Raw genomic sequence first — 16,369 nt, forward strand, 5'->3', positions numbered from 1 at the left:
CGCGCCGCCGCTCGGGGCCCGGCCGGCCCAGCGGCGCGCCCCGGGACGCGCCAGGTCGCTGCGGCAGTCGGTTTACAGCGTATCGACGAGCCCGCCGCAGGGCCCGCAGTAACTCACGCTGGCCACCAACAACGCTTTCCACTTTTATTGTCAATGAAGAAATAATCAAATCTATATTACAATCTTAAAAACAGTAGAAAATGTGAGTAAAAATGCAATGGAGGCTTTTTCTCTTTAATGTGGCGACCATTATTACAGGGTGGTGAACAACGGATTTGTGTTACTTGATTTGAGAACTAGCTGTGGCATAAAAATCGTACCTGGCTACTCAAGAAAACACTTCTCTCCGATGGATCAGCCTGACACCTTGGCAGTAAAATTAAATACTAGAGACAGAAAGGAGTTGGGAACCCAACCCAGGGCACGGCCTAATAGTTCTACCATTTACAAAGGGCCCGGCAGCCCAGCGCTCGTGCCCCTCGGCAGGCCGGCTCCCGCCTGCGACAAGCTGAACCGTTCAGTCCCGCCACGGGCCGAGCGTCGCACTGCTCTCGCACCAGCGCTGCACAGGCTGCGTGGCCTGGAGACCGAGCTTCGCAGCCAGCCCCTCGCTCCAGAGGATGCTCCTCGCTTGTGGAGAGGAAGGGACGCGGTGGAGAGGAAGGCCCGGCACCAGACCAGCTTCCTCTACAGTTCCAGTTAAACATGGCAGATCTGAGGGTCATCTGGGGATCCACGGRCCAAAGCCGTCCTGGGAGCTGCCAGCCAGAGTCCCTGCAGGTGGGGAGACTGGCCAGGAGGCAGCAGGCAGCGGTCGGTGTGGGCAGGAGCCGCAGCAGTTATTTCATAGTGGTGTTAGTCACCCAGCAGGCCAACGGAGGGGAGGAGTTTTTGGTCTTTCAGTGTGCAGGACTAGCGTGGCGCTCTCACTAGCACGTCCAGACCTGTGGAGGAGAGACAACAGGAACCCATGGCAGTGACGTACTGAGGAGCCCTGTGGGCTTCTCTTCATCAGCTGTGCAGATTTCCTGTGGGCTTTCAGCATTCACAACACCCTCTGCTAGGAGTTAAACCTTCTGCCCATCGAGAACCATGCCCATGATGTTTGTTCAAACCCAGCTCCTAATTCATTTATTGCCTTAGTTCCAGTATTGGAAGAGATTGAACCATCAAGGAGAAGCCTGGGAAAACCGACCTTTACAGTGCTGTCCACAGCGCCGGAGAAGAGGCGGCCCCTGGAGACGGCGAGGGCAGTGACACTACCCTGGTGTCGCAGCAGAGTCTGAGTACAGATCATGTTGTCCATGCTCCACACCTATGGGCACAGAGGAGGCGTGAGAAAGCACCATGCTAAGTGAGAAGCCCAGGGCTCTGACACAAACCCGAGCACCAGGCAAGGAGCAGGATGCTGAGTGCCACAGGGTTTGGTCCAGGTGACTCGGATTGTGTGCAAGACCACTTGGCATGCAGGAACAAGGATTCCCCATCGTCCTGCTCCCTCCAGGCCACACGTTCTCCTAAGAAGGCCAAGGGCACAGACCTGGCTGGGTGCGTTCCCGGACACGTACCCTGAGAGACCGGTCATACGATGCACTGAAGACTTTGGTTTGATCCGGCGTGGAAATGACAGCGAGGGCATAGACCGTACCCACATGACCAGTCAGCGTGCGGACTTGTTCCTTTGTCTCTATATCCCAGACCTGAGGGTGGACAGCAAAGCTCAGAGATTGTACCAAGCTGCAGGCCACCAACTTCTCCTCCGAGAGGTGTGGCCACCTTGACCTGCATTTCTAGGATAGGTGCTGTGCACCCATGCTCCAGGTGCACCACAAAGAGGCTTGGCAGGGCCAAACCTCCCCATCTCCTCAACCTTCTCTCCCAGCCCCAGCCAACAAGTGCATCAAATCCCACAGCCCTTACATGGATGAGGTTCTCATAGGTGCCGCACACAATGTGGTGGTTTGTCACAGCGATGGAGTAGACACTGCCTCCTGATGTCTGCAGCACGTGGACACACTCCAAATTTCGGATGTCCCAGATCTGAAAGAGCCACCAGAGCAGGGAAGGCAGGATGAGACCCATGCAGGAACCCCTCTCCAGGGGGCTAAGACTAAGAGAGCAGAGCCTCCTTGGCTGTCCTCACTGAACAGTGAAACTTTTTTTCTGCTTGTGGGTAGAGAATCAGTAACTTCGGCTACCAACAAACCAGTCCTTCAACTAAGATCTGCAACAGTAACAAGTCTGTGAAGCTGGTGCCAGACCCTATGAGTGAAGGGGCAGCCTGGGTAAGTAATGGCTACAATCTGCTTTCTGACACATCAGCGTGTGCCAGAAATCCAGCTTTGGTGCCCAAAACTGGATTAAATACAATAATCCCTTTCTTGGGAGAGCTGCAGAGTGAGGGGAAAGGAATTGTAAGAAGGAGCTGGGTTCTTTCAGTCAGAAGAAACTGAAGGTGTAGAAGGCTTCCTTCCAGGTGCCTTGGAGATATGATTTCAGAGCTAAGAAGCTATTCTCCAGCCATGTAGGGAGTTAGTTTGATGTGTGCTCATCTTCAAGGACAAATCTGTTCAGCTGGGAATGTTCAGGACCGATTAGCAAAGTCCTGCTCTCTTATTCAGCTGCCCAACTTCGAACATCCAGGCTGGAAAATGTTGTGGAGATTGCATGCCTTGTGTGAATGACTATACWCACATGTGCACACACAAACCAGGCCTCGGTAGCACTGGAAACTGATGCAGACAAATTAATAGGGATTTGTTAACACTGAGAAGGGAAGCTGCAGATTCTCTAGTGTCACCCAGATGCTGAGARGTGAACTATTCATCAAAGCCTGAGCCAGCACAGATGAGAGCATTTCGGAAACCACACATAGATTTATGGTAACGCTGCAGCCAGACAGTGACCTTCTCCTCTTATCAGCAGGACTGTCAGTGCAGATAACGCTGCGGCAGCTGCAGAGGCAGCGCGAGAGGCGCCATGGCTGTGAGGCTGTGTTTATCTTAGCTAGCATCCCCCAGCAGCCGCACTCACAAGGACCAGCCAAAGCCCAGCCTTCAAGCCTACAAAGATGCAGTCACCTCAGTAAAATCTAGCATGTCAGCAACACTACAGTAGTGCTCTTGAATCCTAGCAGCTGCCTTTTGTCCTGCGCAACCAACCCATGCGGCAGGATAGACATTTACAGGCACGGGGAGAGCCGATGGCTTACAGCTGCCACCAGTCGGAGGGTCTCACCTTGATTGTTTGGTAAGATCCGCTGTAGAGATAGTTTTGAGAAGCCACCAGCGCCCGCACCCAGTGATTAAGACCTGTCAGTTCCTTTTTCAGTTTGAGCTCAGTACCCACGATATCCCAGACCTGTGGAAAGCACAAGCAGATAAGTATGTGCACGCACACGCACACACACACACGCGCACGCACACACACACACATGCACACACAGAGAAGAGTGTCTCAGTGGGACTGGGCAGTGATRGTGCAGAACAGGTCAGCTTCTAGAAACAGGACAGCTCTGTGGGGCCAGGCTGCTGCCCACTTCTGCACAGAGCCAGCACAAAAGCTCACTAAGTGGAACCATGCGCTGACTCTCCTGCCCCATGGGAACTGGCTGAAGCCACTGGCTTACAGATAAAACACACAATAACTGTGCTGAATAAGCAATTTCCCAGAGGGCCTGGGAGAGGTAGCTTGGAGCCTGCACTGCCCCTTGCAGAAACCCTTCCCCAGCAGAGAAATGGGCTTGAAAACCTAAACCAGATCTGCACAGTAAAGAACTGTTCYGACACTCCCACTCTCATCACTCCTGGCAAGCCCGAGCCAAGCCCTGCAGCATGCAGGGGGAAGCCTGAAAGGTCTGATATCGCTGTTCCAAACAGAGCTAGTGACCTGCGCTGCTGAGCAGGCAAAAAGGAGGCAAAAAGGACAGAACTGTACAGTACTGTCTCATTGCTCCTCCAGTTTCCAAGCATCCTCTAGATAGCTGAACTACTCCAGGCCTCGGATAAAGAAAAGAGCATAAGTCCTTTCACAAAAGGACAGTCCCATAAGCTGTCTCACCAGGAGCTGGAAGCAGAACCAAGGGAATCTGGCCAAGACTTTAAATGGCAACTTGTAAAGCTGCTCCCTGATTTCCAAATGCTTTAGGAAAAGAACGCAGAATCAAGATCCCTTGGAAGGGCTTTCAAAACAGGCAGCATAAAGCTGCAGTCAATTCTGGACCCCAGGAACAATTCCCAATGGCCTGAGCAAGTCTGTTGGGAGCCCAAGGAAACACAAATCCTGGAATTGCCAACATATTCCACTTGCTATCTCAGGTTTACAGACTTAGAAGAAACAAGTTTTTTCATCTAGGTCTCAGAACATCTCTGCCTTCAGCACTGAGCACTGGCTAAATCTCTGCAGTGCTGGCTCTTCTGTATAGATCAGGGTAGTGTAATAACAAGGTCACCTACAGACCAAAATGCCATTTTCTTCCTGTCTGGGAGCTGCTGCCTGAAAGCTTGTACCATCAGTCAACAACCAGATCAGCAGGAGCCATCTCACAGCTCTACCTTGATGGCTTTGAGAGAGCCACTGAACAGCATGTTGTGTGAAGAGACCAAAGTGCAGACAGGATTGTCATGTGCTCGGATCGTGTTCACTTTCTGCAGGTTTTGAATATCCCAGACCTGCAAAGGAGGAGAACAGAGCCCATGAGGGGCAGGGGCAGTTCCCTTGCGATGGATCCTTCCCTGTGCTTCTGAAGGAACACAAACAGAAACACAGAACAGGACCGTGCACATATAAGGAACCACTGTCCTGGCCTGATTAGGACTGGCTACCCTTCCCCAGCCCACCCGCCTCAGGGCACCAACCCCCATGCAGGAGCCTGTAGGAAATCTAGCCCGTAAGAAACACCCAAATCCAGCCCACAGGTAACCTTGCTGAAGGCAATGGACAAAGCACACATGGGACATCATTCTTACTCCACTAGTAGCTGCAGAGCCTTACACAAAAAGATTGCATGTCCCTGCCCTACAACAGCCAGGAGCTGGCCTGTAAATCTCASGTCTCAACTCCTACGCAGAGGAGGGGTGCAGGGTACTCACAATAATGGTGCAGTCAGCAGAGCCACTGTACAGCTTGTTCCTGTAATGTCACCAAAAAACAAAAGGAGGTCAGCAAGGGAGAGCAAGGAGTGCAGGGTCTCAGCTCACTCCCAAGCTCTGTGCTGGGTGAGGAGCTGCAGTCCCACAGTCTCACTGGACCAAGGCTGAACATGCCAACTTCAGGAGTGGAGCTGGGGGCTTGTGGGGAGGCCAGACTGGACTGGCCCTTCACCCCAGACCCAGCACCCCTAAGTGAGCACAGGAAGGCAGAGAGAGCTGCACTTTGTACCTTTCTGAAGAGTAAAAAGGCAAGAAGGGAGTTTCATGAAGAGGTTCATGAGGTTGGGGGTTTTGTGAGCAGCTAGGCCTCCCATCCTCTCCACCCACATCGCAAAACATATGCACAATCCTGGTACATGCAGGACTACAGAGRGGAATTTTAAGGGTGTGCTTAGGGGACCCCAGGGCTCTTCCTGTGGCCCCCTCTCTCAGGCAGGGTAGGTGTCCAGCTCCACTCACCCTTGGATGCAGAGAGCCAGTACAATTCCATCGTGACCCTCCAAGGTCTTTTGGCACTTGTATGTGGTACAGGTATCCCACACCTAACAGGAAACACAAGTCAGCAGAGGATCACATGCCTGTGCTGGAGAGCAGCTGGGAATCTGAGCAGGAARCCAGCAAAGCCACAAAAGCACGGAAATGAGGAAACAGACTGTCATCTGGGCACCTGTTTTCCTGTCTCCCAGGCAGAGATAAGCATGTCTAGGAAAAGAAATTTACTGCAAAGGGTCAGGCTGAAGATAACAAGTGACACTAAAGAGCAGCATTCAGCAGCCTTCTCCAACACTGCCTTCCACAGCCCCAGGCCAAAAGAGAACACAACTGAACCAAGAAAGCAGCTCCTGGGCTCCTGCTTTAGCTGTTCACACCCTGTCCCTAGGGCTCAAATGGCTCAGCCACAGTCTCCTCTGCTACTGCAAAGTGTACCCCCTCCCCGCCTCRGCCCGAGCATTCACAGCTCTTAAGAGAGAGAACGTGGTGGTGCTTGGTTGGCTGGGAGCMGGGTGTCCAGAGCAGCCAGGACAGTGGAGGAAGCTATTTTCTTTCAATAAAATATACAATGTCCATTTCCTTCCATTTATCTCTTGGTTCTCTCTCAAAAAAATTAAATCAAAGCTCAGCTTCTGGCAGGGCTAGTCACAGCAGTCCCAGCATGGCTGGGAGCTGCATGGCTCCTCAGCTCAGCCAGCAGCCACCACTGCAACCAGCAGCCAACACAGTGAGATTAGGAACTATTATTTTGGTTGCACTGAAGCAGCACTGTCAGTTTGAGTTACTGAAAACAGGACAAAGAAAAACAAACATACCATAAAATAGAAATAATTTTATCAGGAAAAAATATTTTTTCTAAGAAGATTTTTTACAGCAAGGGAAAATAATAAAGAAAAAAGATGAAATAGGCTAGGATGCTTTATACACCAGGCAAAGCAAAAACACAAGTGGCAGGAATGAGATTCTAATCGGGGCTTCACAAAAATCATTGTTTGTCTCTTGATATCATTATGACATAATGTTTCCTCACAGAGAAACTGAAAAATACTTTTTTGCCCAACTAGAATTGTAAAAAACTCATTTAAAATTACAGGACAAACTTCGGAAAGTGAAACCCCCTGGAACTGGAATGCAGCTTCTGTCCCATCTGGAGCACTTTTAAAAATGCAAAAGATGCACGGAGGATGCAAAGCTCTTACCTTAATAGTTTTGTCTGAAGAGCCACTGAAGAGCAAGTCTCCTATGGAGTAAACGCACAAACACCACACAGGGCCCTGGTGCCCCACAAAGGTCCCCTTGCATTTGAAGATCTGCTGAGGGTCGTAGGCTAAGGAAATGAGAGGGCAGGTAAGAGTGGGAGAATGGTGTTGAGCCATGATGTTGTGAGTTCAGAGAGGAGAGATCTCCCAGCACTGTCCTGGCAGGGCCACCTCATACTTCTTATTGTTTTAGGCCGGAAGGAACTGTGAGCCCCTTGCAGTCTGGCCATGCATCCCACCCTCATAGCGCACCCAGTTATCACTGCTTTGAGCCCCAGGACTAGTCTCCCTAATGCACCTCCCAGGCTGGACCTAGGGAGGCCAGAGATGCAGAACCCACCACTTCCCTTGACATCTCCTCCCAGCAGCTAATAACTCTGCAGCACTGTGACTCCCCTTCAGCCGCTGCTTCTAGCCAAATGTCTCCCACCAGTATTTTCTCCCTGCAGCAGTGGTGATCCTATAARCAAGTCACTGATGCATCCAGAGACAACTGGCACTTGGCACATCCATGACTGAGCCTAAAAGGGCTCACTGGGACATCACCCCAAAACAAGTCCAAGCAAATGAAAATCATGTGCATACTCACATCCTAGGATGCCCATGTTGAGTCGAGCATTAATATGGGAAAGTTCATCCTGGAAGATAGAACAAGCTGCATGAGTTGCAGAGCCATCAAGACTAGCCTGCCCTCCTGGGCATGGCTTTAACACTGCCCTCTCTACTGCTGAAACCCCTCCTGCCTTTGGTCAGGTCTCAATTCCCTGTGAAGGCCCTCCCTTAGCAGCTGACTCATCCTCTGATAAAAGGTACCAGGACAGARGAATCTCCTGCTGCAGGATTGCATGTGTACATCCCACTGACTCCAGAGAGCATGGGGTTCTGACGGCATCTCATACCCCAACTAATCCCTTTGGTATTTAGAATGGTGCGGATAAACCTTTCAGAAAATACTGTGCTTGCTCTGCCATTCACAGGACTGCTAAAAATAATCAAATCAGTTTTGGGAGTGCTTGCTGACTTGGGCTCTTTAAGCCCACCTTTCTGGAGAAGAACCGAAAGGTCTTTTCATAGTCCTCTCCAGGGCCCAGTCCCTTCTGTGTCCATGGTGACCTTTTTCATCAGTGTGCCTAGGCAAGCCAGGACTAGCTCCTCTTTATCAGTACATCTAGTGGGATTTAGTCCACTTGAACTAGAGAGGAACATCTATCCAACATCAGAGCTAGAATAATGTCCAAAAGTAAGTGACATCTCTCATTCCCAGCTTGTTAATCTTTCTGCTTTCTCCACAGGACACAATGTCTGGGGCTAACATGAAGGGTACAGGAATACCCAAGCTCTGGAGAAGAGGGCTCTCTCTTTACAGTATAGGTTCTTTGCTCTGGTTCTGCTGCTCTCAAGAGCAGCAACAGGCTGAGGAAAGGCAGTTGAACCAATTAAAACAGCTACCCAGATGCAGTGCCCAGCGCTTGCTGAGCTGCCTTATGGAGCTCCAGTGACTCAGCCTACAGGAAACCTCCACATAGACCCCAGCTACAATAAGAACAAACCAATCTTAGGATGAGCAGAGCCATCAAGGAGGGGAATCCCAAAGACTCCCCCWACAAAGAGGAGAAGCCTGTCTAGCAGCACAACCAGCAGCTATTTCTGTGTGCAATCCCCACTCAACACAGAGGCCCATCTCCCTTCCCAGCTGGCCCAGGGCTCACATTCAGCATGGAGGCGTCCCTGCGGAACTCCATCAGGTCCTCGCTCAGCTTGCTCTGGTTCTCATCCAGCACATCTACAAGAGATAGACAGGCCCATCTTCACTGCAGAGTCAGTCAAGGAGCCCAGGGAAATGGGTAGAGGACACCCACTGACACTCAACCTCTGAACAAGGAGGGAGCAGAACCCAATGGTGTTATCGGCAGGTAAGAGCGAGAGGGTGCTAGCTAATYGAAAGTAAATTGTACTTGGATGCTGAAGACCTAGCACGTTTTAGAGGCAAGCAGGGGCTGGGCATGGCACAGGTTTCCAGAAAAAATACTAGCTGTAACATATCTGCASTGCTAGCTATTCTCACTCGCTCATTTGTATGGGGGTCTGTGCATATGAGCTTCACAGGAAAAATTCACAGAAGGGCAGTAGCTACCTGCTGACACTTCTAGGACTTGTCATATGAGCAATGATTGCAAGATGAGGTTCAATGATGTCCAGGCAGCAGAGAAGTCCATGAAACCCTTGCTTACTCCCCCACAAGGAATATCTGAACYTCCTGAAATCTGCTCAGCACCAGTTTTAAAGATAGAATCCTGAAAGGCACTATCCTAACGAAGAACTGCCCTGTCTCTACAGCTCTCATCACATGGCTCACCCAGGRGAGACTCACCAAATTTGAGCTCCAGGTTTTTCTCCAGCTGGTCGATCTTCTCTGAGAGCTTGCCCAGCATGGAGCGCAGGAAGGCAATTTCCTGGTCCTTCTGGGCCATTGCCACCTGCATCTCATGGAAGCGATCATCTGTCTGCTGCAGGAACTCCTTCAGACCCTCAAACTTGCAAGTCTCCAAGTGGGTCTCATAGGTGTCCTGATTTCCTATGAATGTACACCTGCAAGGAKGGGAGGCAGAAACTTGCTGAAGCAGGGCTCATACTGGGAGAGCTTAGCACTCAGCTCACTCCTGGGAGGGATGTCTGAYGCCTGTGCAGATCCCCAGCTGTTCCAGTCCTCTTAGGAGGAGCAATGGTACTGTGGTTCACTGCCCTGCTGGGTGCAGGTAACTACGAGGCAACAGAGAGGCCAAACAGCTGCTGTCCTTCCAGCTTGGGTATTTGCCCAAAGCTGAACTGTCTGTCCATCTGTCTAGGAAGTTGCAAGGAAGTACATGCAACTATCCCAAAGTCACGGTATCCAGAAAGCAGCCCAGAAATGAGCTCAATGCATTCTTCCCACTATAAAGCACCAGCTCCTTACCCGTATTTGGAGTGGGGACATTTTATGTGTTCACACTCTTTGAGATGCGCCTCCAGATTCATTTTGAGGAGAGGTGGGCAGCTGGGGTTATTGGGGCAGCGAACTGGCCGGTAATCACAGCTGCTTTCATGATCTCTGCCCATGGAGAAAAGCAAAAGGAGGAAAAATCAGCATCAAGCAAAAATTATTGGAAATGACACAGATCATCAGGAGAGGGGCAAACCAGCCCTGTGAGACTGTCAGGCAATCAAAACCCTTCTGCTCTAAGGCTGCAATTATAGCTTTAAATTCTCATTTGGCCAGAAGGTTGAGAGTAATAATAGGCCACATTTATGCAGGGAGCATTTACTTCTGCAACTGATCAGCTGAGCCTCCAGACAGCTATCAACAACACACAACGGCTGTGGGTAACACGTAAGAGAGCAAATGCATTTAGGATGGGGAGGGAGGATTTCAGAAGACACATACCCAGGATATAACTAGGACAACTCTTCTCTCACAAAAAGAACCACAAGGTCCCTGCCTGACAAAGGCCACAGTGTTTCACCCCAGATGTGAGGTGGGGTATTCACAGTGTATCCCCCRTCCTGATGCTGAGACACTCAGGTAAGCTGTGAGCAGAGAACAACATCTTTTTCTTGAGATCAGCACATCTGCCCCTAAGCTAAGACTGAGAAGACACATTGGAAAGAATTGTCCCCTCAAGTCATCCTGCCCATTCCCACACCCGTGCATGTCCCAGTAGAGCAGGGGAGCTGCCCTGTCCCCAGGAGCCACAAGGCAGCRCAGATACGAGAGCAGACTGCCGGCAGTGGAACCCCTTTTCCTGGAGAGGCTGCCTGCTGGTAACAAGCCACTTACTTCCTGGCACTCAGTTTAATTGTAAACGGGCATCCACGGGGGTCCACCTCGAAGGCAGCAGGCTTGCTGCTGGCTGCAGCCCGGCAACCATATTTGCAGTGAATAAACAGCTCCCCAATCTGCTCAGCCACTGCAATGTTGTTAACCACTACGGTCAGTTTGGCATTGTCCACGGGGCACTTCTCTGCCAGGTGGGGAAGCAAAAGAAAAGGAGAGAGTCAGCAAGGGCTGAGACACTGCAGGAACTTTTTTAAAAGTCTCTATGTGGATTTTTTTTTCTTTTCTRGCTAAGATGGCTAACTTTCAAATTGGTCACAAAGGGACAAGGCAAGAATATTCACACAAGGGCTGCAAGCCACTAGCTGTGGTTTGTTTGGGGGTATGTGCACAAGTTTCAGTTTATGGTTATCCATGATAATTCAAGCTAATTGTCAATGAAAGAGGGCCACACTAATTCAGACTACCTTGTGCTTGCTGAAGTGCAAGAGTATTCATGCCCCATAACCTGCTCCCCCATCCAAGCCTTGGGCTCAGCTCTACCACTGCCAACTGTGCACTGCAGGCCAGGGATGCTTCAATGAAGCTARAAGCAAAGACACAAGCTTTGAGGGCAGCAGTAAAATCGAGTAAMTAAGGATTGCAATCACAAAATCTTTTGCTACAAATCCTGTGGCTGGGACTGATGCAGCACAACACAGTGACAGAGCAGTCAGCATGCAAAGCAGAGGGACCCCTCACACATGAAAAACAAACATCTAGAAGCAGAAAGAGCTGCTATTTTGCCTGAGTGCTCAGGGAGCTTCCTTAGGGCTTGCTGCTCTGGTAATATGAATTACCTGGCTTTATGCTCAACAACAGCTTTCCAAGAGAGGCACAGGCTGGAGACTCTTGCGCCAAATAAAGCATTTTTGTAGCAGAGAGTCCAAACCAAAGAGAAGCTGGTTACGCCAAGCCAGCAGCCAGGCCAGCAGTCAGACACTTGGGCTCCACCAGGTTTCTGGAACAGTTGGGTGAGCCAAAGCTGCTCTGCATGCTGCTTCACAATGACTCAGTCAGTGGCCAGAGGGCTGGCACTAACAGGATGGGGGAGGAGGGTTTGATGGGTCACTGCCAAACACAGGCCCCCTGTTCCCTAGACAGGCAGCCACAGAAAGCTTTCATTCTGGATTCAGCTCTATTTGCATACCATTAGAGCTCAGAGTTTCTCACCTACCCATGCCCCAGGCCCTCATTACTGCAGTGGTAGCCTGAGACATATGGCTTGTTTTAGGACTTTCAGACATCTTTCTGCAGGCTTCTTTTTAAGAGAAAGCAAAGAAACACAAAAATAACAGCATTTTGGAGTGTATCACACAAGAACAGTTCCGTACTCACCAGATGTTAAGGCACATCTTCTACAAAATGTGTGCTGGGGAGACAAAGAGCAACAGCAGAGTCAGCAAACAATATCAGGACATCAGACAAATGCATCCCTGTGGCTAAGGATGGGCAAAGTGGGAGATACCAAAACCTATGGATACAGGGCCCTCAGCAGTTATTCTGCCTGCTTTATAACTCACCATGCCCCTGAGTCTGCATCATAGGACATAAACCAGCCTAGAGGAGAGAGTATTGCCCAGGCTGATTAGAGGACTGCAGCATCTCTCTTATGAGGAAAAGCTGCAAGAGCTGGGCCTGCTTAGCCTGAAGAAGAGAAGACTGAGAGAGGATCTTACCAATGTCTACAAATATCTCAAGGGAAGGTGTCAAAAGGATGGGGCAAGATTCTTTTCAGTGGTGCCAAGCCACAGGACAAGAGGCAATGGGCACAAACTGAAACACAGAAAGTTCCATCTGAATAGGAGGAAAAAYTTCTTTACTGTGAGAGTAACAGAACACTGGAACAAGTTGCCCAGAGATGTTGTGGAGTCTCCTTCTCTGGAGATATTCAAAACCCACCTGGACGTGATCCTGTGCAATGTGCTCTAAGTGACCCTGCTTGAGCAGGGGTTTGGACTAGATGATCTCCAGAGGTCCCTTCCAACCTCACCCATTCTGTGATTCTGTGTAATTCTGTGATTCTGTGGATGGGACAGCTGGTTTGTAACCCTCATTAAATGCACTGTAAATCATGCTAAACATGTAAACATCTCTATTTCTACACTTAGAGCAGAAATGTATGGTAAAAGTAGCAATTTCAATCTAATATGCTAAGGAGCATAAAGAAAGGAACAAAGGCTGCAGCATTTCACCAGTCCCAAAGTTGCCCTGTTGATTCCCTGTAGCCTCCTCAGCTATGTTCCCTAGGGATGGGGCCAGAGCTTGGCAGCAGTGCTGGAAAGGCTACAAGTCACTCTCACAGAGCTGTTATCTGCAGCCCTGCTCATGCTGCCTTTTCCTGCCCTGCACAGCTGCATGGTGCTCTCTCCAGAGCTGCCAAGCCGGGGCTGCAAATGAAGCCAGTCTGTTTCCTGCAGCAGATTTTTTCCCCCCATATTAACCAGAAAATCTCAGTGTCTCCATGAAGAGCTGGTTACTGAAATGGTGGCAGAAGAACCACACCAGCTTCCAACACCTTTGAGGATAGCATTCCCAGTGCAGTAAATAATCCTGCTTTCTGCATTTATTGTTACAGCTCCATTCCAGGAGTATCACTTTAGAAGCATTASTGAGACAGTGTCACAGAGCCATCTTTCTTCACATGTAGCACAGAAGAAGGAATAATATACAGTTTCCATTAAAATCCTAATCAAATGGAATATAGAAGAATATCTATAATACTCTGTGCTTTTCACTAGATGATCTCAAGTCCCTTTCCAAGCATTAACTAAATTAAGCTTGAAGTCATTCTTGTTTTAAAGGAAACATTTTCTTCCCARCTGAAGAGCTGGGAAGAGCTGAAGAGCTGCTGTGTCTGGGCTGKAATTCAACGGCTGTTCCCAGGAGGTAATAGCATTCTGCAGCACCCTTCAGGACATGGATCACAGAGTTGCAAACCTAGCTGAAGCAACACTAGGGAGAATGATTTAGCCCAGGATAAGGAGGCTGACAGTATAATATAGCTCTCCTGGGAAAAGCAGTCGAGGTTTGAGGAAGCTCCAGTCTTTGCTGGCTAACTGCAGAGTGCCCTGCAATCTCCACTACAGATTGGCTCTGAACTGTCTTGAGGGAAACCTAACACATTCCTGTTGGCATCTCTGCCTGCCACACTAGCTCAGATCTTTCAGTTGAACTCTGCCTCATGTTTGCTCACTCAGACTGACAGTCAGTGGGGACAGTCAGGGTCCTTGCTATAAGTCACCTAAGTTATCTTGGAGCCSAAGCTTATGATTTAGAAAAGTACTTCCTTACCCCACAGGTTGTGATGACTGGATCCTTAAACACACTGCAGCACAGTTGGCAGCACAGCTTCACAGAAGGTTGTTCAGCAAACACCAGCGGCTCCTGAAAAGGAGGAGAGAAAGGGACAGAGACAGCACAAGAATCAGTGTGGGGCCTCCCTCTATAAGTGCAGGAACTTCCAGGTCTGCACAGGGAACACAGCTGTCGAGCAGTGAGCGTGAAAGGGCACAGGGGACACTAAGACTTTCATTATCTCCAAATAAACTTTTGTCTGGATCTGCTGATTTTAAGTATGTAAGAAGCAGGGAAGAAGTGAACTTGGGAGTAGCTAAAGACCCTCAATGCATTACAAATCAGGGGCTACTAGCATCTCGCAGGATCAGGATCCCTGACAGCAAACTGCACAGACCAATTTTTTTGTTAGAATAACTCAAGTCATCAGAACTGTGGCAACTGCACTGTCTGCAAGCTTTGCTCAGCTGGACTGAACAGTGTGTTGTTGAAAATGTCTTGAGTACTAAGCCTGAAGTTTAGAAGCAGTTTTAAAAGTTTGCCCTTTTCTATTTTTGAAATGCTCTGAAGGAAGGGCTCTTTCATACCCCTGTGGAGGAGAAACAACATTGCTTCTACCAAAATGGGCCCATCTCTGCATTCGTTTTTACCAACGAAGACTGCTGGAGCACTGGCTCTGAGCACAACTTCCCCAAGAAGCACAGCTCTCAGCTCTCCACCGGAGCAGGGTTCTGCATTTCAGAGCGTTYCAAACCAATCACTGCAGCTCAGTCTGTCTTTTCATCTTGTTCTGCTCTCAAAACTGCAAATATAACCCTCTGAGTTCCGGCACATGAAATGCACTCTTATCTCAGATCTGTGGCAAAATGCCTCCCGATCTTTTATGTGTCCAGTCTGGGGTTAGTCACTGGGTCACAAGCTAAGCTCTGCTTGAAAGTGTCCATCCCTACAAAGAGTCACATGTGGACAATTCCTTGCACCCTCCTGGGGTTTACGATTGTGTTGTTACAATTGTGGAAAATCATTAGAATTGTGTTATTCTTGCTGTCTAGGGCTAGATCAGCAGCCTAAAGTTTTGCAACCCCCTACAGCTCTGCAACAGAGCCAGGGGGATCACACATGACTTTGCAAAGACTTACAGCTTTTCTGAGAAGCAGAAGAGCCTCACCACTGTCCCTTCTTTACACATGGGAAATGGCACACAAGGAAACAAACTAACTTGCAGAAGTCAGTGGCTTAAAAGTTAAAAACAGATTAAAACCAAATTTAAAACCTGACAGCCAGGACCTACTCACCAAAAACTCAGACATCACCAAAATCTACGCCCRTGATAGCTCTACATACTCACAACAGTCCATTAAATTACTCTTATGACACTGAACTTCCTAATCCTGCTCCTTGAGACAATCCCAAATACCTACTGGCTCCTCCTCTTCCTCATGAAGTGAGAACGTCGAGCGTAAGGACATGTTGGACTCAGAGTGCAATGAACGGACGGAGATAGCAGAGTCAGAGCGACGTGGGGTGCTGATCGGAGGCTTCAAAAAGATAAAAACCAATTCTTGTTATTGCAAATAATTCCCCTGCTCCAGAACCCTACGCACAGAGACTCCAAATTCAATCCCCCCTCCATTTGCTGCTCCATTTGTTCATCCAGTCTGCCAAGCTGCATTGAATGGTCCACAGAAGTAGTACGCTTCACTGCTGCATGCCATTCCCAGTAGTCTGGGAAAACTGCACCACACACAGAGACAGCAGAGGCATCGTTCGGGTTTAACATACCCCACTAAAAGAGGCTGACATCTAAATGCCAAGCGTGTAACTTTCTCAAAGGTGCATTTGTTAATATACTTACTGTGGCTACATGCAAAGCAATGGTTTGGAAGAATTAATCCTTCACAGAAAGCTTTGTAAATCTCCCCCAGAGACAGCCACCAAGTTCTGCAATTTCTATAATCTCTGCAGCAGCACTTGTTGTTTCACTCGCTATCTAACTCCTGCCAAATTTCTTTGCGTAAGTGTAGAGACTTCCTTCTATTCAATTCAGTAACAGCCTTGCTTTGTCGCTTCCTGTTTGGGAGGGGAGAGCCAAGTGGACACTGAATGCACCAATCAAGAAAAATCACACTGGCTGCAGAGTCCTTGGGATTGGCTTTGAGGGGATGTTGCCCCTGGAATATTAACCAGAGGCACATCTCAAAGATGCAACTTAACGTCAAAGCAAGAATGGAGCAAGCTCTTCAGAATAAGAAGGGATTGGACTTGGGGGCCTAGAACAGACACAACAGCCTGTAGCACCCTGCTGGGTTACTCTAGAAGAG

At 49.2% G+C, this 16,369-nt stretch overlaps 1 protein-coding gene across 6 annotated transcripts in view; it reads right to left on the reverse strand.

Moving 5' to 3' along the window:
* Positions 1–130: 130 nt before the first annotated feature.
* Positions 131–16,369, reverse strand: part of TRAF7 (TNF receptor associated factor 7) — a 37,002-nt gene continuing 20,763 nt past the window's right edge. For 5 of the 6 annotated variants that reach the window (XM_085301903.1, XM_085301900.1, XM_085301901.1 and 2 more), the window contains 17 exons: positions 15,470–15,586; positions 14,046–14,138; positions 12,090–12,123; positions 10,716–10,899; positions 9,855–9,989; positions 9,273–9,490; positions 8,611–8,684; positions 7,491–7,539; positions 6,842–6,969; positions 5,610–5,692; positions 5,091–5,130; positions 4,554–4,670; positions 3,238–3,360; positions 1,921–2,040; positions 1,569–1,700; positions 1,196–1,315; positions 131–944 (listed from right to left, as the gene is read on the reverse strand). In XM_085301903.1, the coding sequence (XP_085158029.1) occupies positions 930–944; positions 1,196–1,315; positions 1,569–1,700; positions 1,921–2,040; positions 3,238–3,360; positions 4,554–4,670; positions 5,091–5,130; positions 5,610–5,692; positions 6,842–6,969; positions 7,491–7,539; positions 8,611–8,684; positions 9,273–9,490; positions 9,855–9,989; positions 10,716–10,899; positions 12,090–12,123; positions 14,046–14,138; positions 15,470–15,586 (1,782 nt within the window). In that variant the 3' untranslated portion in view covers positions 131–929. The remainder of the gene's footprint in view (positions 945–1,195; positions 1,316–1,568; positions 1,701–1,920; positions 2,041–3,237; positions 3,361–4,553; positions 4,671–5,090; positions 5,131–5,609; positions 5,693–6,841; positions 6,970–7,490; positions 7,540–8,610; positions 8,685–9,272; positions 9,491–9,854; positions 9,990–10,715; positions 10,900–12,089; positions 12,124–14,045; positions 14,139–15,469; positions 15,587–16,369) is intronic. The other variant, XM_085301904.1, reaches the window with a different exon arrangement.

This window comes from Rhea americana, unplaced genomic scaffold (assembly GCF_003343005.1).
Source record: "Rhea americana isolate MKP2758 unplaced genomic scaffold, rheAme1 scaffold_181, whole genome shotgun sequence".
Classification (NCBI taxonomy): domain Eukaryota; kingdom Metazoa; phylum Chordata; class Aves; order Rheiformes; family Rheidae; genus Rhea; species Rhea americana.